At 33.4% G+C, this 17,570-nt stretch overlaps 1 protein-coding gene across 1 annotated transcript in view; it reads left to right on the top strand.

Moving 5' to 3' along the window:
* Positions 1 to 324: 324 nt before the first annotated feature.
* LOC143049326 (beta-1,4-galactosyltransferase 4-like) overlaps positions 325 to 17,570 on the top strand; it is a 262,011-nt gene continuing 244,765 nt past the window's right edge. The window contains exon 1 of the mRNA XM_076223008.1: positions 325 to 381. Within this exon, the coding sequence (XP_076079123.1) occupies positions 340 to 381 (42 nt within the window). The 5' untranslated portion in view covers positions 325 to 339. The remainder of the gene's footprint in view (positions 382 to 17,570) is intronic.

Below are 17,570 nucleotides of genomic sequence, written 5' to 3'. Positions count from 1 at the left end.
GACATTTTTGATGTTGTATTCTCCCCATAAATTGTCTATCATAAAATGATATTATGGGTCAAAAGCTATGAACTGATATATTTGATGTGGGACTTTTCAGTTAAAAATAGAAATGGAAAAATCTCGCTTGTTGTATGTTAAGTTAGCATAAACTCACAGATTTCCTGTTGTAAACACGATACACGCCACTTTTCGATGAATTTTACAATACGAGCTACACGAGTTAAAAAAGACAAACAAACAATTTTTATACAAATGTTTGGTTGATATGTTTTACCCAACACAATTGAAAATTAACCAAAGGCTACGAATGAGTCTGAAATGACAACGAATTTATGAATGACGGTTGACAAATGGAGTCATAAAGGCCACACCCAGCAGGTAGATTGCAGTCTGATCTTGATAAAAAGTATTCAATATAACAGTTCATGCAAACCCACGTCCCCAAAAAAATACGTCCGTTTTTTATTCATTATGTTCATTTAATGCTATATTATTCTGTTGGAAATTTTCGTTTCTATTAGCCAAAAAGTGGACAAGATTATTGTTTTCAATCCAAATACGGCCAGAATTTTTGTTTAAGGCAAAAAGTAAAGTAAGATGTGTTCTCTCAAATATCTCAGACTGCCTCCTCAAACAAATGGTTCCTACCTTGCACTTTAAATCTATCCAGAGCTTATACTGATTGGGGATAGTTATTCAGCTATGTTATTTTAAGATAGGTGCGGGCGTTTGGGGTTAAACATAATTTCGTAGGTAAATAATATTAATGTGGAACTTTTTTTTCATGAGAGTATAATAGAGTATAACTTTCTGTTTGGTTGAATTGTGAAATAGAAGTCAATAAGTTCTTGCTTACTCGTTTGTCGCTTTGAAGGTGTCATGATTTTTCATGCTCAGAATTGCAAATGTGTTCCTGTAATTTGATTTTCAAAATGACTGAGTGACGTTTTTTCGACGAACTGGTCAACTCAACCATACCGAATCACTCTACTGTGATGCGACTGTCATATAAGTGAGAGGTTTAGCGCTATAAAACCAGGTTCAATCCATCATTTTCTACATTTGAAAATGCCTGTACCAAGTCAGGAATATTACAGCTGTTGTAAAATTCTTTTGATGTGTTTCATCATTTGAATTTGCCATTTGATTAGAGACTTTTCGTCATTGAATTTTCATCGGAGTTCAGTATTTTGTCATTTTACTTTTGACATAATCAGTAAATACTGGCGAAAAATAGATCTTTATGTGTAAAGAATTGTCGCATAAAAATTAAATACACGAGAAATGGCAAAGTTCACGAAGTCTAGTCTTATTAACCCTTTTACAAAAAAAAAGTCCAAGCAAAAGGGGGCGTACGCCCTCTACGCCCCCACTGGATCCGCCACTGTACGCAGTTACTGACAGCTTGTTTAAAGCCAATAACAACTAATAAAAAAATCAAGCATCTAAGACTAAATTCTTACCAAGATTTCTGTAAATCAGTGTTGATTGAGACCCACTGGAAAGAAATGCACCACTATTATTCTCTGTAACAGATTGTCATTGTTGCGTCAACCAGATTGATTTCTTGTTTTACTTCATTTGAATTTTAAAAGTGTAAGAAAAATTGATTTCTTGTCCAAAAATACCGTGTGTTTCACTTATAAACATTTTTCCTGTTTTTTAAAACATGATAAATGTTTATAATTACATGATTGTGTAAATATACATTCAACTGAACATTAGATGAATTGCATTTATTACAAACGTGCCAGAAAACATGGACATATTAGAATAAGCTGACAAGAATTCAACTGAAACAGGGATGGGAATATACAAAGTACAGGAAAAGAAAAGTTAGAGTATCTATTCTAATAAACGAGAAGACTTCATTTTGTGTGTCGCTTCTCTTCCTTCTACAATAAATTAATCGCCATGCCTCTGTGTTTTATATAGGTTTAGTCGCATTTTTCATCTTTTCCTATGATTATTCAGTTTGGCTTTTGTATCAACTTTTTGCATGCCAATTTTCAACCGATGTTTAAAGTCTTATATGAAATTTCTGATCTTAAAAACACAGGTACTACCAAACTACCGGTTTTCTGGAAATCTTAAATTAGTGTACTATGTAGCGCATTAATCCTGATTTTTTAACGCAAACTCATAGACAAGTGAATTTTGACTCAAAATGGTCTAAATATATTTCCTGTCACCAAAAGTTTCATTTCTGCATATTTGTTATTTAGTTTAAGTAAACAATGACATCAAAAGCACTATTTTGTGTCAGAGTACAGGGGCGAATCCAGGATTTTGGAAAGGGTGGGCGAAGTAAATTGAATTTCGCAAAGCGGAGCGAGGCGAAATTGTTTTTGGACCTTTTTAGGCTAAAAAACATAAAATAAGTGTAAAATGAACTTTTTACACGGTTCTTGAAGTTGGGCATGCATATTTCATAGTTCAATGCTGTAAAGTGTAAAGGTCGGACATTTTTGATGCCGTATTCTCCCATTATAAAACGATTGGATAGATCGAAAGCTATGTACTAATATAATTGATGTTGGAGTTGGCAGTAAAAAATGGACATGGAAATTTCTCGTTTGTTTATTAAGTAAAACCTCACAATTATTTGTTGTAAACAAGATATAGCAAATTTACCTGACGATATCGGGATATAGGTATTTAGTCGGATCTTAACACGTACTTGTGATTTGTTTAAAACCGGTTTTGTTAAAAATAGACGAAGAAATGTCGAAATTTTCAGAACCTAATCAAATCTGTATTTGGGTAAGCTAGTGTAAGCATACGAGTTTTATTGCGTCTTACACTTTGAGAAGCGAATAATATTTAGCTACTTTATTTAAATATTGTGTAAAAACGTTAATTATGAGCTATGAAAGTCAAGTGGCTTGAGCATTTTTCTAAGGAAGTTTTAAAAAATTGCAAAGAAATATTTTTACAGTGGGTTAGATTTCATTAGTCTTCACTATCTTTAAACTAACAACTTTTGGTTATATTTATAATTTAGAATAATCATTAAAGGAGGAGCACGATTGCACAGTTAATTAATTATATTGATGTGACATTTTTATGCAAGTGACATTCCGTTGTATTATGTGCCAATTCGAAAAAGTTATGCGAGTATTGTCTCCCTTTAACAGGTTCATTTTTTATAATTAAGTTTAGGTTTCTGATATAATTTTGAATAATTACAAAATGTATCAATTCAATATATTTCAGTTTTTGTTATTGGTGTATCAAAAAACATTGATGTACGAATATAATTTCATGCTTGTCACCTTCATCATAAGCAAGTGTTACTGTAATCTGAATTTCAAAATGACTGAATGACGGTTTTTTTTTTTTTTGACGCACTGGTTAACACCGCCGTAGCGAATCACATGACGTTGACATAACCAATAATATATTACAGTATATACGAGCAATAGTTATCGTTATAAGTTATGCCCGCGTCACACTGTCCCGATTTTTACGCCGATGGCAACACGATTATGGAAATTTTCAAAATCGGGACTGATCGTATCCTGATCGGGCTATTTGTAGTGCCATCTTTAACCATCTTTAACCATCGGCCACTTTTTTTAGCCTTCGGGGACAACTTCGGGAAGGGTTCTAAATTTTTTAACATGTTAAAAATCCCCGAAGGTGCGTCCGATGTTTAGGGTTCGTATTGAGTTCGTATCACCAGCCTCACCATCGTAATGTCACCGGGAATGCATCTTTGAACATCGTATTGCATTCGTGTTTCAATCGTTTCCATCGGGCAGTTTTGACATTACGATGTCTACACGAATGAATCACGAAGCTAACCGAAGGTCTTACGATGGCAACACGACTTCGTGAAGACCTCGTAATCCCGTCGTGATGCCATCGAATAAAAGTACGAAGGTGACAAGATGGAACTACGACGGCAATAAATCCAGCTAAATGTAAGTTAATTTTCGCGCTTAAATACATTTAAAGTGCCATGCGCGATATGCACTGGTCAGTCTAATACGACAGTTAAGAAAGACGTTCACAAAACATGGACCTCATATCATATGATTCTATAAGAACAAGAAAGGCGACAGCGTTGTTTCTATTAATTCAAATAGAACAAGAAGAGCAGGTATTACAGGATCAGGATTTACTTTTACAAATAAAATATTATTTTTTGTCAATTTTTCATATCAAATAACATAATAAAAATCATAAACGCGCCTCGTATACCAACACTGCAGGTACACGTATATAGGGAAACCAACTTTTTCTTCATTATTCTGATTTTTTATGTATCGTCTGAGTTGTTGTCACACGAATGTTTACTCCATAACATTTTGTTTTCTATATGTCATATTTTGCCGCATTTGTTGCTTTTCCCACATCCTTCCTTTAGTCTATATTATTATGATATTCCACTGGAAAGAGCTCTTTTTGAATAAAAGGGATCAACGAACCCATTACCTTACCTTTAAGATAGATCAGTAAACATGGGCATAATTATGGGTGATTATTCAGACTAGTGCACACATTTTACAGTTCAAACAAGGCAATGCCGAGCGTGGCATCCCCTCGTATGTAACATATTGGGGACAAATATGGACACTATATTTGTATATGACACATACAGAAAATGGTAGATTGAATACGCATATTTGATACATAAACTATTTTTTTTTACAAATCAACCAAATTATTCAGTAACTGGAAATACCCACGGTCTTCCGTCTTATGATTAAACCAAAAATTAAATGTACAATATGATATATATTCAATATTGATCAAACAATTTAAAACGCGTGATGCCTTCGGCATATAATTTAAATGCATCGTAAGCTGTACACGACGTCTTTTTACACATGGTATGGTCATCGCGCCATCATCGTAATCCATCGTGTAGCCTTCGTGATCCATCTTGTAGGCTTCGGCTGAGATATGAAGCTTAAATACCGTCTTTGGTTAACCTTCGTATGTCCATCATTTGCTATCGTATATACTTTCGGCATCCTCGTATAGACTTCGTTATTCATCGTACTTGCTTCGGTCACTTTTGGGTATTTTAACGAGATCGGACCCAACTTCATACGCCCTCTACATCACCCTCTGGATCCGCCACTGATGACACAGAAATGAACAAGTATAGGTCATCATAATGCCCCCAATAATTAGAAAAAGACCGTGCATAGTCAGCTATAAAAGAGGGACGAAAGATACCAGAGGGAGAGTCCCCGAAATGCTGTGTGGCAGACAGTGTTATCAATTAATTATTAGCTCCCTTGGTAAAACTCCAAATTTCATATTTAATGTATTTCATTGTTAAATAATTTACATGAAGCCTAATAAGTATATATTTGTTCATTGCATAGCTTTTGCTATTTAAATTCATTGGTTAAAGATATTTATTTATATTGTAAAGTTTAATATTTGTATTGTCGCAAAATCTTTGGTTACCTTCTTTAGTTACCCTCTACGAGAAACTTATATATTTTAAAAATCACATCCTAACTTCCATTTGTTTGTATATTTACTAAGTTCCCGGCGATGGAAGATAAAAAAAAAAAGTTCCCGTCGATGGAAGGGCTAAATAGCCTTCCAAGGTCCATATTATGGAAGGACAGTGTTGAATTACATGAGGACTGACATTCAGTCCTACCAAGGCAAGCCAAGCTATCTACCTCCCTTTCAAAAAGCGCAAAGTACATGCCATCTTATAATAAAGGGTGTATTGAAGTATTGATTGCTCTATTTCTACTTTCAAACGTTGGGCACGATGTTCCTACAACCCCAAGGATTTAAACAGAATCTTCGAAATTTCATCCTCAAAACAATATGAAAATGTTAGAAAACACGAACCAATATTAAAACAAATTCAATATATGTTTTAAATTATGTTTTTACAGCTCTTGATCATATACTAAGTAATATCTAGTATATTTGAGGATTAGAATAACAAAGCTATGTGAAAACGTCCAACGTTACATTTATGAAAAACTGTTTTAACTCTTATGTATAGTGATCCTACTACTTCTTATTCTCTGATCTTCTTGATTCTTGGCAGGAACAACGACATGTGTCGGTTCTTTGTGGCATTAAAGCCGTCATTCTGCCAAATTTCATTTGAAAACGCTTCCACACATTACAAAATGGTAGCCAATTTGTCCAAACGTCTGAAAACGTCTAATTAGTTATCAAAGGTACCAGGATCCTAACCTAGTACGCCAGACGCGCGCCTCGTCCACACAAGACCCATCAGCGACGCCCACATCAAAATATTTATAAAGCCAAACAAGCACAAAGTCGAAGAGCACTGAGGATCCAAAATTCCAAAAAGTTGTGCCAAATACAGCTTAGGTTATCTATCTATGCCTGGGATAAGAACATCCTTCGTTTTTCGAAAAATTCAAAGTTTTGTTAACAGGAAATTTTTAAAAATGACCACATTATTGATATTCATGTCAACACCGAAGTGTTGACTACTGGGCTGGTAATACCCTCGGGGACGAAACGTCCACCAGCAGTGGCATCGACCTAGTGGTGTAAATAGTTATCAAAGGTATCAGGATCCTAACCTAGTACGCCAGACGCGCGCCTCGTCCACACAAGACCCATCAGCGACGCCCACATCCGAAAGACGCTAATTTTCGACGTTACATGTGCTAAAGTTTCAATTAAATGTTCCTGATAATTAAAACAAATCGTGTGGTGAAATTTGGAAAAAGAGGTTGATGATTGCTGCCGAAAAAAGAAGAATAACATGATGCTATAGACTCCGCCCGGGGACATAGGTTCGACACAGGTTAAATTTTGCAATTTTTACCAATAGTTTATAGCTTTTAACGATTAATTTAAAAGAATGGTGAAACGTGGAAAAATCTCCTTACATGACCTTCGTCCAACTTTTGCAAAGATAAATTGGAGACACCAAGACAGTCCTCTAAATGTAAAATGCGAATTGAAATTTATGTTGCGGAAGTACTCCGAAATAGATCACTTAAAGTCGTCACTGCAGTAAAATGCTTTCACCAATATTAAAAGACAAACCAGTTCACGGAATGTTTTACTTTGCGATTTATCCTGCTATTCATGTTATAACTGTCGTGATGAAAGTAATTCTTGTACTAGCGAATTCGAAGCCGGAACTTTTCGTCAATATAAACTTGTGCATGAAATTGAGGTAATTGAAAGACGAATCTCAAACAGCGACGAAAACCGTTTCATCGAATTAATTAAAACCCGGGATTATATTAGCCGTTTTCGCGGACGATCCAGGAGTAGATTACTATATTTTGAAATGTATATCAGAAGTAAAGCAATATAGGTGACTTTGGAAATAATTCTCAAGCCAAGGTTCAAGTATTTGAAGGGGTGTATTTCGACAACTTACAATGTATGTGCCAGGGAAAATACTATTCTATTCAAATCTAATCAAGGATAAAAATGTTCGATTTACTTACAGAGTATCAGATATATTTGTATTGGGGTTGAATTAAGATATAGAAATTTTACGATGACAGATGATATGCACCTTGAAAGTTAAACATCCTATGATACAAGTTTTGTTCAATTTTAATGGAAAACCGTATACATGTACTTCCGTCCCATCTTTCCTTCCTACATTACTTGCGACAGTACTGCATTTTTAGTTGAGATAAATTAAAGGGTAAACATTAAATCGATTTCAACAACTTGAGGTTTGTATTTATGATAAAATGACATCACAAAACGAACAGAATCAACCGACATTTAAAAGAACGATTAAAACTTGCCAAAATTAATCCATTTTTTAATTTATAATCATATAATTGTTCCACCAATTTGACGTTTATATATCGACTTTGAATGGCCTTACAGCCCTTCCACGGTCGTGAACTTGTCAAACTTATTTAGGATCTAAATAATATATAAGTTTCTCACAGGAGGTAACCAAAGGAGGTAACCAAAGATTTTGCGACGATGCAAATATTAAACTTTACAATATGAATAAATATCTTTAACTAATGAATTCAAATAGCAAAAGCTATGCAATTAAAAAATATATAATTATTAAGCTTCATGTAAATTATTTAACAATGAAATACATTATTTATTATTATTACTTTAACTGTTAAGTCTGTTTTTGTTACATCTATTTTACGTGACTGTAGTTATGTATCCTGTCATACTTTGAACGACAAAATTATTTCATGTCTACCTGTGTGAATTTCAAACGCGCAATTTTACACCAGTACTTAAAACCCTCCATCTTTTATGGGTGAATTTTACATAGATAAATTAAATCGTATAATATAAACAAAATGAGGATGTTAAATTTGATGTATGCTTTTTTGTGCTTCTTCGTTACATTTGTTGTTTTTATAGTGATTTAGATGATAGCACAATGTTAACTGCTGTACCCCTATTTTTTACCTTTTTACCCTTTGTGTCTGTTTGTTTTGTTCAAGCATCGGTGACAATATAATGGAATTTGATGCGACTGTCATACAAGTGAGAGGTTTAGCTAGCTATAAAACCAGGTTTAATCCACCATTTTCTACATTTGAAAATGCCTGTACCAAGTCAGGAATATACGGAAGCCGATAAGGGCCATTAAAAAAAAATTATGTCGTAATTACATATCATGTCGTAATAACGACATCACTATGTCGTTACAACGACACAGCTATGTCGTAATAACGACATAGCTATGTCGTAATAATGACATCGCTATATATAAAAGAATATGTATTATGATTGCCAAGAGACTAAATGACAGAAATTAACAAGTATAGGTCATCATAATGCCCCCAATAATTAGAAAAGCCATCGCATAGTCAACTATAAAAGAGGGAGGAAAGATACCAGAGGGAGAGTCCCCGAAATGCTGTGTGGCAGACAGTGTTATTAATTAATTATTAGCTCCCTTGGTAAAACACCAAATTTCATATTTAATGTATTTCATTGTTAAATAATTTACATGAAGCTTGATAAGTATATATTTGTTAATTGCATAGCTTTTGCTATTTAAATTCATTGGTTAACGATTTTTATTTATATTGTAAAGTTTAATATTTGCATCGTCACAAAATCTTTGGTTACCTTCTTTGGATACCTTCAGTGAGAAACTTATATATTTTATAGACCCAAACTATGTTTTAAAGTTAACGGCCGTAGAAGAGCTCTACAGCCAGACAATTAGGATTATAAATAAAAGCTGTACAGGCAGACAAGATTGAAATAAACTTCTATATGATATACTGTTGGAAGAACAATATGTGAATTATCTGAGGACTGACAATCAGTTCTACCAAGGCATGCAAGCTTTTCATCTCCCTATAAATAAGCGCAAACTACATGGCTTCTTGTAATAAAGGTGCATTGAAGTATTGATTGCTCTATTTCTACTTTCAAACGTTGGGCACGATGTTCCTACAACATCTAGGATATAAAACAGAATCTTCGAAATTTCATCCGCAAAACAAAATAAAAATGTTAGAAAACACGAACCAATATTAAAACAAATTCAATATATGTTTTAAATTATGTTTTTACAGCTCTTGCTAATATACTAAGTAATATCTAGTATATTTGAGGATTAAAATAAGAAAGCTATGTGAGAAAAAAAAAAACGGATGTCCATCGTTACATTTATGAAAAACTGTTTTAACTCTTATGTATAGTGATCCTATTTCTTATTCTCTGATCTTCTTGATTCTTGGCAGGAACAACTACATGTGTCGGTTCTTTGTGGCGTTAAAGCCGTTATTTTGTCAAATTTCATTTGACTCGGTGGCTGCATATTAAGCTTGAATAAGAAAAATGTCCAACGACGTTTTTCGTTAACTCAACGACTGAAAGTGAATTTTTTAAAGTAGATATAGCAGAAAATGAATAAAAAGAGTAAGACAATAATAATAACTAAACAAAAGTACAAATATTTGCCTCATGTGAGTTCAAATATTGCTAATTCAATAAAATCTTCTCTACACAGTCGTTTTTCAAACGGTAGCCATTTTGTCCAAGTTGAGATTTCATTTTTCAAAGCAGTTAACGCGTATTTTTTATAATTGATCAAAACAAAAGTTAGATACACGAGGAGTAAAAAATGCCAAGATTCTTTTCTTATTAACTACATATTTGGGTCTTAAAGGAATAAAATGCTTCCACACATTACAAAACGGTAGCCAATTTCACGGCCGACACTCGGCTAACCGAGAGATTGGTCGGCCAAGTTAATCTATATTGAGTATGCGGCTATATGGGCGATTGGTCTGTTAATCGGGCTGGTTATACGTCTGTTAAGAGTAAAACGCTTAATTTAATGTTAAACTCTATTAAATATACAGATTTTTGGCATGTTATAAGAACCAAATCAAAAAAAGAAAAGTGTCTGACAAAATGATAACTATCATAGAACATTTTGCACTTGTAAACACATTTCTTAGTCTGCGCAGTTTTAAGTAAAACTAAAAGGCGTCGCGCAAGTATGTAGTATTTATGCTTATACGCATAGCAATTTTTTTAATAAAAGGCGAAACAAACAAATTTAAATATCATTTAAAGGACAAAAAATAGTACTGTGGTTCTAAAAAATAAATTGACATTAGTAAATATTTCATAATTGTAAATTAACGTGAATAATACCTCTTTTTTCGTGAAAGTTATGGGAATAAAGTCTGTTAATGGGTTGGACAATTGAAATTGTGTCAGTTAAGAGTTATTTAGCCACGACAATAATTTTGCTACCTTTATATTTTCCCCTTGAAAAATTTAAGAATGAGATGTTCCTGAGTAAACAAAAATGACAATACGGTGCAACAGTATCCTAGAAAGAGCATTTTCATTTAGACTTTCTTTGCATTTTATTGAAGGGTGTGTCACTTCAATATAGCGTGATATGGATTGGCCTCTGGAATATACATGATTTTTTTATTGACGTTTTCAATCAGCCTTAATTTTTGTGTCTGTTCGAAGTAGCACGTTCTCAATTCCGACTGAAAGTGTCTTTCTAATACAACACAGAGTACATATAACGTGTTCTCTTTCACATATGAACATGATATTTGTCACTGGACGTTAAACCCTAATTCGTCAGCATCATCCAATTGGTTCTTTTTTTCTATTACTTAATCATATGTTGTTTACAAATCCACTCTAAAGAAGTAAACGGAAAAGAGCGAATGCAGCTACATTTGGTTATTTTAAGTTTCAATTCATTTTATTCCGTTTAGTTCCTTTCTACATAAGTGCAGAGGAGAACTACAGTTGTATATGGTGGCCGGTGAAGTCCATTTCGCGTTTTCGCGATTTCGCCTTTCATATTCTATAGGGCGAAAAGGCGAAATCGCAAAGTCGAAAAAGCGAAAACGCGAAGTCGAAAACGAGAAATCGGTTTCGCGTTTTCGCGTTTTCGACTTGGCAATTTCGCGTTTTCACCGTATAGAATATGTAAGGCGAAAACGCTAAAGCGCTAAAACGCAAAATGGCATTAACCTGCCACCATAGTTGTCCGCATGTAAACTTCTAGAATTTGTCACCAATATAAGTACATCGCAATCCGTTACTGTTTCAACAGCCATCAGTGTTTCATGTGTGTATTCTTAAGCAAGTATTATTTTTCTCTCGTTTTTAGCAATGTATCACTCTCTACTGTCCTTATATATTATTCTATATTCTGCGTTTCCATCCAGATTCTCGTGTATACCAAGAGGGTCCGGATTGGGGGTATTGTTTATTTCTGTATTCTTTAAATTGTTATGTCATTTTTTTCTACATTTTATTTGTCTTGCTCATTATTCTTTCTTTATCTTTCATATTTTGTCATCCCAATATATTTTACTTACTGATGTTTAGTTACATTACGACGTTTATCTCTGATTTATATACTGGTTACCAATATAGATAACAAATTTGTGTCATTCATGACAATTAAACAGAATCAACATGATATATGCGATCATTCTTGGATGAAATTAATATTACTTTAATATTACACTTTTATCAATTTTCAATTTCATGTGTTGTTTCCGTATATGTTATGTTTCATTGCTCATGTGTTGTTTTCGTATATTTTAGCCGCTCGTATTGAGCCTATTCATTTGATCCGGTAACACCCCATATAGCAATAAAATTATACTTTTATTGCCATTCATAACTCTTAACAGACCAATTAACAGACCGGGTTTTATACATCCGACCCATTAACAGACCAGGTTTTAAATAAAGATTGATTGATGTCACCAAAATACAGATTTTCGTGTAGATTTTTCACACAATGATATCAATCTGGTTAACACACATAATGCCTTTCTTTTTTCGATGTTCAAAATATTGAATGCAAGTAAATTTTACCAATGTGTCATTTTGTGTACATTTTATGTGTGTAAAATGTGTATAAATTTATTGATGAGTAACCAGCCTTTTCATTTTATAGATCGTACATCGAAGCTAGAAAAATAATAATTACACCACTGAATTCAGTACATTGAATTGTTTTGTTAGATATGAATACTTTTTATGATGAAAATATATTTAGAAAGTTATACAATGAAACATGCTGAACTTTCAATGATTTTCTCGATAACACCTGATTAACAGACTTTAGCCAACCCGATTAACAGACCAACCACCGATATAGCCGCATACTCAATATAGATTAACCGACCAATCTCTCGGTTAGCCGAGTGTCGGCCGTGAATTTAATCAAACGTCTAAAAACGTCTAAAATCCTAAAGACGCTAATTTCCGACGTTGCATGTGCTAAAGATTCAATTAAATGTTCATGATAATTAAAACAAATCGTGTTATAAAATTTTGAAAATGAGGTTGATGATTGCTGCCGAAAAAAAAGAATAGTGCATGTTGCTATAGACTCCGCCCGGTGACATAGGTTCGACACAGGTTAAATTTTGAAATTTTTATTAATCGTTTATAGCTTTTAACGATTTATTTAAAAGAATTGGGAAATGGGGAAAAAAATCCCATTACATGAACTTCGTTTAACTTTTGCAAAGACAAATTGGAGACACCAAGACAGTCCTCTAAATGTAAAATGCGAATTGAAATTTATGTTACGGAAGTACTCCGAAATAAATCATTTAAAGTCGTCACTTCAGTAAGGTGCAATCACCAATATTTAAAGACTTAATACCAGTTCACGGAATGTTTTACCTCGCGATTTTTCCTGGTATTCATGTTATAACTGTCGTGATGAAAGTAATTCCTGTACTAGCGAAGCCGGAACTTTTCGTCAATATAAACTTGTGCATGAAATGGAGGTAATTGAAAGACGAATCCCAAACAGCGACGAAAACCGTTTCACCGAATTAATAAAAACCCGGGATTATATTTCCCGTTTTCGCGGACGATCCAGGAGTAGATTACCATATTTTAAACTGTATATCAGAAGTTAAACACTATAGATGACTTGGGAAATAATTCTCAAGCCAAGGTTCAAGTAATTGAAGGGGTGTATTTCGACAACTTATGTGCCAGGGAAAATACAATTCTATTCAAATTTAACCAAGGGTAAAAATGTTCGATTTACTTGCAGAGTGTCAGATATATTTGTATTGGGGTTGAATTAAGATATAGAAATTTTACAATGACAGATGACATGCCAAGAAATTGCCTCCGTTGAAATTCTGCAAATATCCCATAGAGCAAATTATGTAATGGAATTTGATGCGACTGTCATACAAGTGAGAGGTTTAGCTAGCTATAAAACCAGGTTCAATCCACCATTTTCTACATTAGAAAATGCCTGTACCAAGTCAGGAATATGACAGTTGTTATCCATTCGTTTGATGTGTTTGGACTTTTGATTTTGCCTTTTGATTTTTGATTTTCCTTTTTGAATTTTCCTCGGAGTTCAATATTTTTGTGTTTTTACTTTTTACATGGATGATTAATATTGACCATTTGGTATATGGCCGTGTTCTTAGCGCAGACGTACATAAAGGTCATAAATTAATTTGTTGAATGAAATTAAATCTGTATCTACTAATGGGTGCCGTAGGAGGTCCACCGGAATTTTTAGCTAGGATTTCTTGGCATGTATGCACCTTGAAAGTTAAACATCCTATGATAAAAAAAATTATGGAAAACCGTATACATGTACTTCCGTCCCATCTTTCCTTCCTACATTACTTGCGACAGTACTGCATTTTTAGTTGAAACAACTTAATTGGTAAACATTATCTAATCGATTTCCACAACTCGAGGTATTTTTTGATAAAATGACATCACAAAACGAACAGAACCAGAATCAACCAACAACATAAAAAACCGAATAATACTTGCAAAAATTAATCGAAGTCAAAAACCCTTTTCGACGCCGCATTTTAAGTGTAACGTCGTGTTGTAGGAACATCGTGCCCAACGTTTGAAAGTAGAAATAGAGCAATCAATACTTCAATTCACCCTTATTACAAGAAGCCATGTAGTTTGCGATTATTTAAAGGGAGATGGAATGCTTGGCTTGCAATGTCAGTCGTCATATAATTCCACATTTTATTCTTCCAACACTTAGAAGTTTTAATCAACCTTGTCTAGCTATACAGCCCTTCCACGGCCGTTAACTTATTAACCTGAGATGTGATCTATAAAATATATTAGTTTCTCACTGAAGGTATCCAAAGAAGGTAACCAAAGATTTTGCGACGATGCAAATATTAAACTTTACAATATAAATAAAAATCTTTAACCAATGAATTCAAATAGCAAAAGCTATGCAATTAACACATATATACTTATTAAGCTTCATGTAAATTATTTAACAAAGAAATACATTAAATATGAAATTTGGAGTTTTACCAAGGGAGCTAATAATTAATTAAAAACACTGTCTGCCCCACAGCATTTAGGGGACTCTCCCTCTGGTATCTTTCCTCTCTCTTTTATAGTTGACTATGCGGGGGCTTTTCTAATTATTGGGGGCATTATGATGACCTATAGTTGTTACGTTCTGTGTCATTTAGTCTCTTAGCAATCATAATACATATTCTTTTATATATAGCGATGTCGTTATTACGACATAGCTATGTCGTTATAACGATATAATGATGTCGTTATTACGACATAGCGATGTCGTTATAACGACATGTTATGTCGAAATTACGACATAGCGATGTCGTAATAACGACATAGCGATGTCGTAATAACGACATGTTATGTCGAAATTACGACATGCTATGTCGTAATTACGACATAAAATATTTTTTTTGAATGGCCCTTATCGGCTTCCGTAGTAATATGACAGTTCTTGTCCATTCGTTTTTGGTGCGTTTTGTTATTTGATTTTGCCATATGATTATAGACTTTCCGAATTAATTTTCCTCTGAGTTCAGTATTTTTGTGATTTTACTTCATACATTAAATATCAAATTTGGAGTCTTACCAAGGGAGCTATTAATTAATTAATAATACTGCCTGCCAATCAGCATTTCGGGACTCTCCCTCTGGTATCTTTCGTCCCTCTTTTAAAACTAACTATGCGGGGTTTTTCTAATTATTGGGGACATTATGATGACCTATAGTTGTTCATTTCCGTGTCATTTAGTCTCTTGGCAATCATAATACATATTCTTTTAAATATATAGCGATGTCGTTATTATTGAGACCCAAATAGTACCAATGCAAATATAAGGTAGGAGTCCTTCGAAAAAACGACGATGGACGCAAAGTAATAATACAAAAATAATACATTTGATTATTTTGGTCAGGTGAGCTTAAGATAAATCAACAATATACGATGTCGAAATTACGACATGCTAAGCCTATTACGACATAATTTTTTTTTGAATGGCCCTTATCGGCTTATCGGCTTCCGTACAATATCGTGTTTTACTGATGAAGAAATGGACCCTACAATGATCAGATGATAAAACATAAAGATATACATACCAGCGTGATGCTCTTCCACGACATACACATGTAAATCCTTATTTATTTGACTAGCTCCGCTGTTATATACTAACTTCTTTGGATTAACGATATTAGTACCATGTTTACTCCAAGTTTTGTGTTGCCTAAATTGACCACTTGTATTTTCCTTAGTTATCAATATTGAGTATTGATAGTTGATAAATATTATAATGGTTACAAAAATTAAACCTATAAGTAAATTGACCACATTTCTACATCCACGTCTCATTCTGTCCGAAAATTGGATTGAACTGTGACAATTGATTTTACATTAAAACGACAAATGATACTGATAACGAGTAACCATCCGTTACCGGGAAAATTCCTTTTCATTAACATTACGTTTTTCAGGACGGTTGAATAAATGTAAATAAAATTTTGAAACGTAAAATTATAGTAAAAAGATACAACGTTTTGAACAAATAATCTTCAGACGATTTAACATATTTTCACAATAAAAGGATTTTTTTTTATAAGATCTGTCCTTCTATACAATATCATGTTTTTATTTGTTTGTGACTTAGGCCAACATTGATTGATTGAAATGTGTTTATACAGTCAAGTACTTTAAAATTGTTAAGTATGAAATCTCAAGCCAAGCAATATTCTATAAAAATGTTATTAAAAACGGGATCACTTCTCATCTCTGCTTGGTTTGTTTTGGATGTCTCAATATGTAAGAGACAAAGAATAAAAATTAAAAAAATATAACGGAACAGTGAGAGATCAGGTTTTAGTTTGTTACCCCGATTTTGTTTTTTGTCCATGGATTTATGAGTTTTGAACAGCGGTATACTACTGTTGCCTTTACTTTTCATCAGATTGTAATTTATAAACTTTGTCTACATTTTAATTTTCGTCGTCGCCTGATGATGATGCATATAATCTCTCGAAAGTTTTTACTTTTGTTGATTTATCTTAAGCTCACCTGACCAAAATAATCAAATGTATTATTTTTGTATTATTACTTTGCGTCCATCGTCGTTTTTTCGAAGGACTCCTACCTTATAATTGCATTGGTACTATTTGGGTCTCAAATCAAAAGAAAATGAATCTATAATCTGTTTATATTTTAGTAAATGATCTTAAATCAGGTTCATAACCTTTGATAACACTTCGTGTTGACATGCATATCAATAATGTGGTCATTTTTATAAAAATTTCCCTTTTTACAAAACTTTGAATGTTTTGAAAAACTAAGGATTTTTTTATCCCAGGCATAGTTTATCTTCGACGTATTTGGCACAACTTTTTGGAATTTTGGATCCTCAATGCCCTACAACCTTGTACTCGTTTGGCTTTATGAATATTTTGATATGAGAGTAACTGATGAGTGTAGACGAAACTCGCATCTGACGTACTAAATGATAATCCTGGTACCTTTGATTTATTACTATTTAATCTGTAAGTTGTTTACGGATTCCACATTCACATATGTAGTCATTTTTTTGTAACTGTGGCTCTGTAATATGAGCTTTCTAGTGTTTTGATTGTGTAGTGTATTTTTTGGTAGAGTGAATTAACTTTTATTTGCACTTTTAGCTGTATATTCCAATTGAAGAGCGTTGCGGAATCAATTACACAGAGGGTTAACTTCTGCCATCAAGTGTCTTCGTCCGCATTTAACTTTGTCATTCCATAAATTCTCAACAGAATGCCACTGCACTGAATCCAGATGAAATTATTTACCT

The sequence above is a fragment of the Mytilus galloprovincialis genome, chromosome 1, assembly GCF_965363235.1.
Source record: "Mytilus galloprovincialis chromosome 1, xbMytGall1.hap1.1, whole genome shotgun sequence".
NCBI lineage: Eukaryota > Metazoa > Mollusca > Bivalvia > Mytilida > Mytilidae > Mytilus > Mytilus galloprovincialis.
The sequence above is the reverse complement of the archived record's forward strand: the minus strand, read 5'-3'. Positions and strand labels throughout refer to the sequence as shown.